The 13,874-nt window shown below is 42.0% G+C and overlaps 1 protein-coding gene across 1 annotated transcript in view; it reads right to left on the bottom strand.

Annotated features, from left to right (window-relative positions):
- The window catches only part of PPP2R2B (protein phosphatase 2 regulatory subunit Bbeta), a 411,123-nt gene that overhangs the window by 5,170 nt on the left and 392,079 nt on the right, over positions 1-13,874 (bottom strand). Inside the window, exon 11 of the mRNA XM_023534916.1 lies at positions 5,859-6,094. Within this exon, the coding sequence (XP_023390684.1) occupies positions 5,859-6,094 (236 nt within the window). The remainder of the gene's footprint in view (positions 1-5,858; positions 6,095-13,874) is intronic.

Below are 13,874 nucleotides of genomic sequence, written 5' to 3' on the forward strand. Positions count from 1 at the left end.
TTTCCCTTTTCCTTGCAGCCTGGGCCCTTTCTCCCTTGACTTGAGTTCTGCTGGTTGCTGAGCTCAGAGGACCAGCTGTGTGCTTAGTACTGGGCAGAGGAACAAGGTAAGATTCATCCCATGTTGCATTACATGTTTTGGGTATTTAAAAGCTGTGTTATTGGACAGTGTAAATATTTCCAACTCTGCAAATTAACTCCCTCTATCTTTATTCTCTTGTTCCCCAAAAGTTCTGGGCCTTGCCAGGGTATCTGCTTCAGTGCCATGGTGACAGGGGAATCTGTCTGTGGCAGGGCAATTGATGCAAAGGTGAGGCTTATGTCCTGCGCTTGGCACCTTTGCTATAAATGAACTCATTCTCCTTCCCTTTCTCTCCTGCCACCTTTTGAGCATATTAGAAGTGGCTCAGGTCTAGAAAGCCATTTGTTTTTAGGGGTGAACATCTTGAGCGATTAAGAATTTCTGAGCATCAAAGCAGAAGAGTGTCTGAGGGCAAAAAGACAGCTGATTCTGGGTCTTGACCAGAGGTTGGCCAACTTTTTCTACAAAGGGCCAGACAGTAAACACTTAAGCTTTGTGGACCACGTGGCCTCAGTTGGAACTACTTGGTTCTGCCCTTGTAATGTGAAGGTAGCCGTAGGTAATCCATAAAGGAGCAGGGGCTGCGTTCCAGTAAACCTTTATTTACAAGAGGTGGTGGACAGCACTGGCCTCTGGGGTATGGTTTTGCTTAACCCTGGTCTTGACTATTATTCTTCCTTCCCTAAAATAGCACAGACTTTCCTTGGCTAAAGGGAATGGGGGAGTTAAGGGCATCGGGGGTAGGGGTAAACCTTCCTTCTGATGGTTGGAAGATCTCGATCTCAAGAATCAGTCTTATTTCCGGGCTGTGTGTGCTAGAGGGAGAGGAGCCGGGCTTCTGAAGGGGAAGGATGCCAAGCTGGGAGTGAATCCAGTGGGCAATGGAAGCCAATTTTGTTATCCTAGTACTCAAGCTCCACTTCTTGGAGGGAAAAGATGAGAAAAATAGATCTTTATTTTCAGCCGTATCTCCCCCTACTTTTCCCTCTTGTGTGGTGTACTTGTAAGGCAAGGCACAGATGCGAGTGTTCTGAGCAGGGAGAAACAAATTTTGAAAATCCTTGGTTAAGCAGGTTTCTGTAATGCGGTCCTTCTCAGGCTCCCACAGTGGTCAAAGAATTTCAAAATTATAAGAAGGGGATAGAATATTAATTTACTTCATTGTAATCACCCAACTTTTTTTTTATAGAAGTATTACAAATATTATCTTTAACATAATTAGGGGACAGAACAGTAAGGTTTGTAAATAGGGTGGCAGTGTGCCTTTTAAGCTGTCTTCTTTATGAAACTTCCCCAATCCCTCACCATTCACCTTTGATATTTTGTTTACAGAAACTCCATAGTGTCAAAATCTGTGCTTTGGAAGTGCGGGCCCAACAGTAGGAACTACATCACCCAGAACTCCATAAATCTTTTTTAAAATTTATTTTTCAATTATAGTTGACATACATTATATTAGTTTCCAGTGTACAACATAGTGATTAGACATTTATATACCTATGACCTGGTAGTTCCCCTGTTATGTCTAATACCCATCTGGCACCATACATACTTATTACAATATTATTGACTGTGTTCCCTATGCTGTACTTTACATCTTTGTGACTATAATTCCTGAGGGACAAAAATCAGGAAAACCTGTCTGTACCATTTTCTCCTCCCCAGAGTCTAAGTTCTGGGAAGTGCCTACCTGCCTCCCATTGAGGGCATCTGGAGGAAAAGAACATCTACTATAAAGGTATGTTGCATTTATGCTGTTGTTTAAAAAAAGTCTTAGGCAAACAAGATGGACCTTTCTCCATCAGTGAAGAGACATACGAGAAACACCCAGGGAGACTTAAAACTCATCCTATTTGATGATTCTCCCTACACGTTCCAAATATTATTTCTTCTCTGCAGTTAAGCTTGTGTTTGGCCTTCTGGACACTAAGCCAAATGTCCCAGCACATTGGCTCTCAATGGCGTGGAAGCCTGAGGTTGGCTAGTTAACGGACTGCTCATGAGGACGAGCGAGAGTAAACTTGGTGGCTTTGTTATATTCCAGAGGTTGGCAAACTTTTCCTGTAAAGGGTCAGATAGTACAAATTTTAGGTTTTGAGGGCTATGTGGCCTCTGTCACCACCACCCCACTTTGCCATGTAGCGTGAAAACAGCCATAGACAACACAAAAAATGATTGGTTGGGTTTCAATGAGACTTTTACAAAAATGGGGGTGGGCCTAGGTTTGGCCTACAAGTCAGTTTGCCAGCCCTTGTTCTATAGGAGAACTTGAAAATGGCTAATCATACTTAAGTCTACAGCTTCTCATTCATGGAAGCGTGATCAGCTCCATTGGCATATGCAAATACATAGCAGGAGCCTTACCCATCTCCCATGGTGGGCATTAGGCCTTGATTATGGGATGCTCTCCCATTGCATCAGGCCTCACGATCTCTTCCGACAGTGTTCTAGACACTCAGTTTATTTACCATCTTTGATAGAGCATATAAATATAAGTTGCTTTGAAATATGCCATCTAAAGTAGTTAAAATTTTGTGGTATTTCATTTCAGTACATTGCAGAACACTAAAAAATAGTGTTCTGCAAAGTAGCTTGCCAAGCCTATTGCTAGTTAAACATGATTTGAGTACTATGATCTTAAAATGCTGATTATTCCAAGTTACTGCTGTGTTCTAAAACTAGCTTCGTTCTAAAAGCCTTTTCCTGAAATGAAAATACTTATCGGTCTCACCGCTATCTAGCCTAAATCTACTTTTCTCTCATCAAGGCTCTCCAGCAGGCCACACCTGTCAATACTGCCCACACTCAGGTTGTTCTGTTTTCCATTGCCACCTCTGTTTTGTGTTAAGGTTTGTAGCACTAGATGGTTTGTCTGTGCAGCTGGAAGAAGACACTTGTGTTGGCTCTAGCCCTGAGCTGAAGATGAAGGACTGTAAGTGAGATCTTGGCCCTGAAGTCCAGGTATAATTTAGCGGACAGTAAGATCCCCAGTGTATAAAGGATGCTCTTTGAACTACAGGAGTAACCAAATGATCTCAACTACATATGTGGCCTTGAATTCTGGCCCCCAGACCTTCCTATAGCACCCTCTAGAACTTTGTCATCAAAGTCCTTGGTGTCCTCAATCTCCTCTGTAAGTTTCTGCTTGTCATGTGGTAGCTGGACTTCTGTTCCAGACAACTGTTCCTGCCTGTAGTCCTCAGCTCCTTTGAAGTCAAATTCAATTTCCTGCTACTCATCCTTCTTACAGCCACCGATATTTCTCCAAGTCCTTCTGCCTCCTTCTCTGAAGCAATTCTAGCACCTTCATCTCTCTTCCTGCACCATTCTTTAGTGATTCAAATATTCTGGTCTCTCACAACTTTGCTTCTTTGGTCATGCTATCATTCCTATAGCTGAGCCCCTTTAACAAGTATTGCTACCTCTGGATTTTATCAATTCTTCAAATCCATTGATCTGATTACTTTCCTCTGTCCATTAGTTCCCACCTTACCTACTTTAGATTCAGTGATCCATCGCTACACTCACTCATTTCATACCTTCAAAACATGCCTTTCTCTCTCCATTGTACTCACTTGGCAAAAGCCCATCACTGGTTAAACCTAACTTTCTGCTCTTCCTTACCTGTACCAAGCAGGTGACTGTGGCTGGGAAGAAACAGTCTCACTCGAAATCAACAATATAAACCTCAAGTTTATATTATTGAGCAAGCCTGCAGTTCCCTAGTCCATTCACTCGTAGATTAGTATTTTACTCTTCCTCACTCAGCTGATAACTTTATTTTACTGAGAAAATAGACACATTAGGAAGAAACTGTCTATATGTTCCCAAGCCTACCGCATCTATGGCTTTATACTCTTCTTTACCATCTAAGGCCAATTCTGCAATGGACTTGCTTCCTTCAAGCACTTTGCTCCCTTAGCTGTCTCCCGCTCCACGGGCTTATTCTTAGCAGCACAGAGCTTCCTTAAGCCTGTATCCCATTTTTCTGTTCCCCTGCAGACCAGAATTTCTTGATTTACCCTGTACTCACTGTGTCCACATCCTCTATTCACAGTCTGTCTTGAACCCACTCCAATCAGACATTCACCTCTCCTGAGGGTCACTGAGAATAGCAACGTTATTAAATCCGGTGGTCAATCCTCAGTCTTGTCTTACTTGATTCAGCAACAATTTAACAGTTGATGGCTCCGTCCTCATCGAGACATTTTCTCCACTTGGTTTCTAGGACATTTCTGTCACTTTCCCACCTGTCAACACTGGGATCCTCTGCTTTTCTCTAATTATACTCATTTCCTAGGAGATCTCATCTAGTCCTAGGGGCTTTAAATATCCTCTATATACTCATGAGTATCAAATTTGTATCTCTAGGCTAAATATATCCAGACTCACATTGAGCTGTCTACTTGTCATTTTTGGAAGTTTAATTGGCTTAACATGTCCGAAGCTAAACTCTCGATGTCCTCATGTAGATAAAATGGCAACTCAACTTTTCTAATTGTCAGGATAAAAATCTTGGTGTGATCTTTGGTGCTTCCTTTCCTCTTCCACTCCTCATCAAATCCTGTTGGTTTCACCTTGGGAATAATTCAAGAATCTGGCCACCTCTGTTGCTGATAGCCTCATCTAAGCTACTAACAGCCATTGCCAGAATGTCACAATAACATCACAACTATTCTGTCTCCTCCCTGGCACAACCAGACTGTTCATTTAAAAATGTCAATAATGACAATGTTCTGGAATGGGGAGTGGAGATGTTCTACAGCTTTGAGAATAGACTAAAACCACTCAATTGCATACTTTGAAAGAGTGAGAATTATGATATGTGAATTATAGCTCATGAAGAAATATATAAGTCAAATCCCTCTGTGTAGAATTTCCCTTTTTATCTAATCCAAGATATCTTAAGATTAGTTTAGCCCTGCCTCTTGATATTTGCTTCTATTGTACTCTTGCCTGGAATTAGCTTCTTCAAATCCTTTCTACCTCAAAGCCTAGTCTTCCTCTTTCAAAAACCTAATTCAAACAGTGCCTTCTCCCTTGTAAGTAAGTCTACCAACCATCTGGCCAAGACTTAAGACTAAATCTACACGCGATGTTTTTCATTCCTCTTTTGTCCACACTCAGCAAACTTCATAGACTTTCCATCCTACCTGCACCTGTATGCCACCATTCCAGCCCAAATTGCCATCATCTGCTCCTACCTAAATTTCTTTAATCCGTTTGGCAAACTGCAGTGTGAAACTTATGGTAAAAACTACTTCACCAGAGCCTACACCTCCAGGTTCTTCTTTCTGGCCTTGTGTTCCATGTTCCAGGTACAAAGAGCTCCTTTCTGAACACAACCCCTTTCCCTTGCCTCCAGGCCTTCCAACACACGAGTCTAAGGATATAATTTTTCAGGCTAGTTCAAGGAAGTCAAGACTCAGCCTAAGGGTCACTTCAGGAGAGCCTTTCTCTAGGCTGGCCCTCCCTGCATGTGCTCCCATGGCACTTGGTGTCGGCTCTCGCACCACTACACACTCAATTCCCTATTCTGCACCTCACTTCCCCACCAGACAGCTCCAGGAAGGCAGGACCGTGTCTGTCTTGTTCACCTCTGTATCTGTGATGTCCTCGGTATCCGCAGCACATGAAGTACTCATGCACCCTCATCTGAATCCTATGGCACTGACGGCTGTAGCGTTTACATTTTTCTGCATTGCAGGCAGAGGCTGCCTTGGAAGCCCCCCCAGAGGAAGTGTTCAGTACACCTATGTGTGGGGGGTGGTCTCTACCTGGTAAGTCTCGATAGGGCGGTTCTCCATGTTGAGATCCCAGACTTTAACGGTCAGATAGTCCCTGGTCATGATATACCTCCCACTGTGGCTGAACTTCACATCCGAAATCGAAGAGATGATTTCAGAGAAAAACGACCTGTTGCTTGGATCCTCCGGCTCTTCAAAAACTGTAGAACAAAAACAAGATGAGTTTAGCACATCCTTAGCAGCAGACTCTAACGCGTTTGGGCCAGCTAGAAAAACCCACTGTCTCACTTGGAACAGAGCTAGTGTCTGCAGGATGTAAGTAAGTTGAAAACAGAACCTTCAGCTCCCTGGCAGCAGAAAAAGCTGTCACTGGTTTCTATACTTTCCTTCTCATGGAAGGATTGGCTTGGGACCTGTCCCATCCATTCATCTGGCACTGAGCGTTTCCAAGCTCCAGGTCTACGATCCAACTCCATTTCACATTTCCTTTTGTCTTTGGGTGTCACTGCACATACCCAAACCTGCAGTCATCTGAGAGGCTTACAGAATTTTTTTTACAGCTTTAGTGAGATGTAGTTTATATATTATAAAATTTACTCATTTAAAGATTACAGTTCGGTCTTTTTTAGTATAACCACACAACCACAATCTAAATTTTGAACATGTTCATCTATCCCCCCCCTCCAAAAATAAAATCCCAACAAACTCCATTAGCAGCTAATCCCCATTCCCTGCAGCCCTAGGCTACTACTAATCTATTTTCTAGTTTGCCTATACTAGAAAAATTTCATATAAATGGAATCGTACAATATGTGTTTGTATCTAACTTCTTCCATTTAGCTTAATGTTTTCAAGCTTCATCCACATTATAGCATGAATTAGTACATCATTCCTTTTAATGGCTGAATAATATTCCATTGTACGGATATGCCACAGCTCTATAAACATTTCGGGTTGTTTCTACTTCTCGGTATTATAATAATGCTGCTATGAATATTCATGTGCAAGTTTCTGTGTAGACATTTGTTTTTATCTCTTGGATCACAGTGTTTAATAATGAGTTTTGCTGCTAGACTGCCTTGGGTCTAATGTTATTTACTGACATTCACTAGTTGCGTGAGTTTGGGCAAGTTACTTAACTATTCCGCGCCTTGGTCTCATCAATAAAATGTGTCCACAATGTCTTTTGTGTATATTGTCCATTTGCTCTGATACCCGGGCACTTATTGTCTCAACAGCTGCTTTCCGCTTCCAGGAATAAAAAGACACGGCACCTCAGTTTGATATCAAAGCCTGTCACAAGCTGCCTTACTTCCTAGGTCCACCTTGATTTTGAACTTCTGTGGTTCAAATTGGATGTAAAGAATATAACTTGACATTTCCCATTTCTAGGCTCTGCCTGATCATTCCTTCTTCATCGATTCGAATGCCTCCTCTTTTATATACTATTTTACCACCAAATAATATTTTTTTTCTCTGAAGGCTCATTGTACTTCGTCTGGCTCATTTATTTAGTACGTGCTCAGGTTTTCTCACAATGAAGCTATCACTTCTCTTGGTATTATTTAATAATCCATGGGTTTGTCTTATCTCAACTAGGATATAAGCTTCTAGAGGGCAGGATTTTGGCTTTTCTTATCTTTGTACTGAGAGTCACATACACAAATGTTCAATAAATATTTGTTGCTTGATTGGAACCAAAGCCAGAAAAATTAATGAATTCTTTGCCTTCTGGGTGCTTAGCATGTATGATATCAAGCTATACATTTGCTGATATTTAATTATTTTTGACCTACAACAATGGCAGTTGAGTATGGTTCTACTTAAAAGTGTTTGTCTCACACAATTCTAGGCTGAACCAAACACTAGTCTACAGGTTACTGAGTTAACTCATCCTCCAAGGCTTCCTCTTTCCTGCCTGCTCAATGCACTCACACAATCGCTATCAAATCCCATGAAGAAAACCTAAGAATATAATGAGTTCCCTTTCAAACCTGGCTGAATTATACCACTAGCTAAACCAGAATACTTCTTTTCACAGAACCATTGTAGAAAACAGCGAAAAACAACCAGAAAAACAACCAATCAATCAGAATTGAACTTGAGAATCAGACAAAACAAAACAGTGAAACAGTATAACGCGAGCTCATTACAGTCTGACACAAAGTCTCAGAACGTGCCCTCTCCCTTGGCGTTAGGTCAAACACTAATGAAGGCCCTTGGGTTCTGACTGGTATCCTCGTCGTTGAGAACTATGTCTTCACATTAGTTTCAATTTAAGGTGATCTCATTAGGACTGGGGACTTAAACTCCAAGCACACCCTCTGTAAAACATCTTAATAGTAATGAGTGGGAGCCCAGAGGCTTGGTCACCTTCAGGGACAACTTGAGGCAGTAAGTGGGAAGGGCTTAGCAAACCTCTCTCGAGTCAGTTCCTGCTTTTGTCACTTACCAGCAGTTGACATTTTCTTTACTACTCTGAGATTCAGTTTTCCCAGCTGCAGAATGGGGATGCAGGTGGCCTGGCACACAAGCTTGGGACATGGTAGGTTCTCAGTCAACGTTGGTTGCTACTTTTATCATCATTAACATGCACTGCTTTTGTACTGGCCAATCATATGTAAAGATTGTTTATAAGAAATCTGTTCTCCAAATACTTGGCATATTGGGGGGCTAGTGTAGCAACATTATAAAGCCTCAAAATGACACCTCCAAGAAAATGGAGGTGAAATGAAGAGACAATTCTTTAACCCCCCACTAATTATTTATGTCAGACACAGAGGGCAGGACATAGACAACATACCAGCACAGCACTGTGCCTATTCAAGTCTTAATAACTTCATGAATTCTTTTCAGCAACATTTAATAACATTAATAATTACTGCCTATAGGAAGCTTATTATATTCTAGGCTCTGTACTTTACATGCTTTATCTCATGTAATCCTTATGACGATACTATGAAGTAGGAGTGAAGATTCCTTATTTTATAAACATGAAAAACCAAGGGACAGAGAGGTTTTGTCACCTGTCCAAGGATACACAGCTAGACCAAGGTAGAGCTGCATTTTGAATTAAGGTCTGATTTCAAAGTCTTTATTCTTAATCGTGATGCAGTTCTGCCTTGTACTATGTACAAGACCTTATTTTAGGAGCTGTAGAAAAATAGCAGGGAATCTACACAGAACTATGGAATCGTAAACCTGGAATGGATCTGAATGATAGCTAGTCTAACGCTATCCTTTTTTGTACAGCCGAAGTCCACTTCAAACACTGAAGGAGCATGGCTTCTACACCACGAGCTCATGAATTTTAGTTCTACTGCACCATCGGAAAGCGTAAGATGGGAACCCCAAGACTTTGTACACCCTGTTGAGACCCTCACCACAAGAAGCCCAGCCCCTCAGGCCATCTCTTACCCCTGGTTCTAATCCCCGTGACCTGTCAACAACGAGGTGACCTTTCCTTCTACTGTCCCTCTCCCTTGGTTTACGTACATGGATGTATAATATATTTATTTGTCTCTAACAGAATGCAAGCTCTACAGGGCAGTTTTTTTTTTTTTGGGGGGGGATCTATTTTGTTCTATATTTTCTGAAACATAGGAGGTGTTCAGTAAATACGTTAAATAAATGAATGTTGACAAACCACTTGAATTTTTAAATGAAAATAATACATATCTATTAAACAGGTCCTGAAAAAAACCTACCTAAGCAATGTTTTATTAACCTCAGATTTGTTTCTTTAAGTCCTTAAAAAGTATGAAAAAATACATTCCATAAGAAGTTATCTGTAATTCAAGGTTTTCACTAATTCTGTCCGAGCAATCATTTGTCAGCTATTTAAGTGTCTTTTATGTACATGAAGACACATGCACAACACTTTGCACATTACCTAGAACATACAAATAAAAAGTATTTGTTGGAAAGACGCATGCCAGGCCCTGTACTAAACACCAAACAAAAGAAACAAGACACATCCAGTCCCACCCTCACCGCCCCACAGGCCCGAGAAAGATAAATGTTAAGCAATTACACATTAGTTACAGATGTGAGCTCTTACTGCATTATCAGAGGAGAATAAACCGGCTAGTGGAATGCCAATGGAACATCACTGTGCCCCATGTAAGTTAATGAACATGTGGTACAAAAGTATATTGTTCGAGTGAAAGATCTTAAGATAAACTAAAACCTGTGTTTCTCCTGGAGACCCTTGGCTTGGCATTAGAAATCCTGCTGACCTGCTGGGTTTCCAGCTCGCTTCCAGAAAAGCAGCCATCACAAGAAGAAAAGAAGAAAGCCATGGTGGAGAGAAGGTGATCTTTGGTCCCTTTGTGAGGAAGCAGTCTTGAGAGTCCTGAGCCCAGATCTAGTCACCGGGGATGTGTCAGATTTGCCAATAGGGAGTGTGTGTCTCACAGACCCAATAATAGTAACAAAAACAATGACAGTAACAAAAACGATGATGACATCTGCTACCATTTCTTGGTCCTTATGCTTTGCATACGTTATCCTATTTAATGCTTGAACTTATGAGGAAAGTACTCTTCCTGTCCTTACTTAGAGGTGAGACAGACCAGGAGAGGCTGGGTAACTCGTCTAGGATTACGCGGCCGCCGAGGAGCGGGGGTGGGCTTTCTAGTTACACTGCCTCCACAACCAGGCCTTCCTGGCTTTGTCAAACCACCTCTTTGTTCAAATGATCCAATTAAACTGGGCCCCCTCATGCTCTGGATAGAACCTGTGCATTCCCACTTATGTGCCTCTGCTCCTCCTCACCTCTTTCTGTGTCCATCATGGGATACTGGAGGGAATATCGGACTGAGAGTCAGGGATGCTAGGTTGGAAGCCAGGCTGGACGTAAATTAGCTGGCTCTTAATAATAATACCTACTATCTGTTGTGCACTTATGCTGTGTGCTTTACATGTATTAACCCATTCAATACTCGTTATTTCCCTTTTCCACAAATAGTCCAATCAGTTAACTCAGGCACAGATGTTCTACAGCTAGCAGGAGGCAGAGCAAGGACATGAGCTTCTGCCTATGCTCTTAATCTCCGTCCTATTGCCTCTCATTTGAGCGACTGAGCAATGGTCAATTCCCTGGGCCTGCTTCCGTGTCTGTAATATGAAGGAGGTAGGATTGCCTATCAGGTCCCTCCCACTTCTTAGATAATATGACCTGTGAAATTCCACTAGCCTTGTCTTTCGTTTTCCCTCTACTGATCCCCATTACTGCAGGGAAGCCTTCCCAAAGTGACTTCAGCATGTCCAGCCTATGCCAGTCAAGCATTCTAGATTCTGAAGCCAATGAGCTTGGAAAACTGCTACCTAAGTCTGGGGACTGACGACATGATCCGCTTATTAAAGGTGCTGAGAAGTAAGTCCCGCAGGTAAAAAAATTAACATTCTTTACTCCAGCTTTCTCAGTCTTGGCACTGTTGAATTCGGGGCTAAGTAATTCTTTGTTGTTGGGGCATCATAAGATGTTTAACGGCATCATAGGATGTTTGACGACATCCCTGGCCTCTGCCCACAAAATCCATGACCCCCAGTTGTGACAACCAAAAATGGCTCCAGATGTTGCCAAATGTTCCCAGGGGAGCATGAATACCTCTGGCTTTAATCCTGTTTTCAAGTCTTATTGGATCATTATACCTCCTTTACCACTATTCATATATATATATATATTTGGCAAATCACTTGTAGCCCACTGTTTCTCTAATACAGAGTTCCTCAGAACACACCTTGGGTTACAAAACTATAGTCCAAAGCAACTGACACTCCCTCTTAAATCCCAGAGGCTATCCCACAGTCCCCCCCTTATCTGTGGGGGATATGTCCCAAGACCTCCAGTGAATGCCTGAAACCATAAATGGCACAAAACCCTATATACTATATTTCTTCCTATACATACATACCTATGATTAAGTTTATAAATTAGGCATGGTAAGAGATTAACAATAATAATAGAAAAATTATGATAACATACTGTAATAAAAAGCTATGTGAATATGATCTCTCTGAAAATACCATATTATATTGTATATACGGTGTGAGTACACGGGACAAAGGGACGAGTCACAGCCCAGGTGACACAGAGCAAGTATGTGTGAGATTTCATTACAGTACTCAGAACGGCACATGATTCAAAACTTATGAATTGTTCATTTCTGGAATTTTCCATTAAATAATTTAGGACTGCAGTTGACCACGGGTAACCGAAACCATGGAAAGCAAGACCAAGGATAAGGGGGGGCCACTGTACCAGATGTCCCGAGCAGACGGTGTGTTGTGTTATAACATGTGCAGACGTGAATATGTCTCCACGGTACTGAGAGTATGTTGTGTTTGATGTTATCCCTCACGGTGCCTGGCACAAGGCTATTCGCATAAGAATGCTTAGATAAGTGATTAAATGAATAAGGTCCCAGAACTCTGGGAAAGGATAGAAATCACAAATAAGACAGAGGAAGAGTTCAGAAGGAAACTACTAACTTTAGAGAAACCTAAAACTACATTCATTATGATCGGGGCAAAAGCAAACAGGAAACATGCAGCGTGTTGCTCACAGACTCTGGGCACAGAAGAGAGAAGGTAGGGAAACCACAGGCAAACCTTGGGGGTGGCTCCTTTTCCTGGACCCCACACTGGACACTGCATAGAAACTTAGGCCCATGATGAAGGGTCAGCAGGGGACTGAAGGCCAAACAGCTGATCCTGTGGCTTCCTTACACTCCTTCCCATTTGGTGTGATGGCTAAGGGTACAGGTGGCTCCAAGCTTAGCAGGCCTGGGTTGAACTCCAGCTCTGTTGCTTATAGGTTATGAAGCCTTGGATGAGTGGCTTGACTTCCAAGCTTCATTTTCGTTACCTGTCAATGGAGACATCTACATTTTGGAGTGGTTTTGGGACAGATGAGATCTTTCACGTCAAACACTTAACATAGTGTTTGTACCCAGCATAATAGGGAAGGCAGCAGCAATGCAGAAGTGGGTGCTGCTTAAGGCAAGCTGGGTGTGAAATGAGTCCAAAAGCCTGAGGTGTTTTTCCATTGGGGCCAGACCTTAAGTGCTACAGCTGTAAATCAATTTCTAAGTCTTCTAACTGGGCTGTAACACAGACACACAATAGCTTGTCTCTGGACGAGCACTTGAAATTCACCTTTTTTGGTACAAGTGTCTTTCATTTGGTGCTGAATGATGTCACCACCACCCTGGCTTTGATGAGTCGGGCAGATGAGAGGGAGAGTACAGGAAACTAGGTAGGGGGATGGGAAGGTTTGTTCTTGAAAAAGGAACAGACTCAGAATCACGCACAGGGTTTTAAATTGCTCACTTCTGCTGACATTACTTCTATGGAGATGTGCAGCTGGCACGCTTTTCCGTTTGGAGACATGGTTGACAATTTCCCCATAATGGGGACAAAATTGGCAATTTTCCTACAGAGGGAGGCAGATGGCAATTTCCCTTCTGAGATATGCAGGCAACACTTTTACCCCTGGAGAGAAAAGACTCGGCGATTGAGATGCAGCCAGTAATTTTTGCTATACATCCAACAGTTTTGCCCAATGAGAGAAACGGCCAACAGTTTTCCCACGGAGAGTAAGAACTCCCATGGATGGATAATGCTGGCCTTTATCCAGCTGAGGACAAATGAGAAAAGAAGTTTAAGATTTAATTAGTGGCTACTGTACTACCATGGGCCTAATGATATAGTCTCCAGACATGGGCTGGAGACGGGGAACTTAGATCATATTAAGACTCAGAGGACTCTGAACTGGGAACGTGATGCCCAGTTGCTGAACCTTTTTCATTTGCTTTCGTACAGCCCTTCATTAATTCTGCAAATAACTGTTCAACAGTGAACACTGTAGCAACACAATGCACAGCATTGTGGAGAATGACCAATGAAGCTAGAAGAGATTACATTGGCCCCTGACTTTTGTATAACTGTTTTCAGAATACTTCTGTACATACTTCAAAAATGTTCTCTCTTTTAATAAATAATCAAAGTTAAGAAATAATAAGTCAAAAACCATTTTTTTTT

This window comes from Pteropus vampyrus, unplaced genomic scaffold, assembly GCF_000151845.1.
Source record: "Pteropus vampyrus isolate Shadow unplaced genomic scaffold, Pvam_2.0 Scaffold134, whole genome shotgun sequence".
NCBI lineage: Eukaryota > Metazoa > Chordata > Mammalia > Chiroptera > Pteropodidae > Pteropus > Pteropus vampyrus.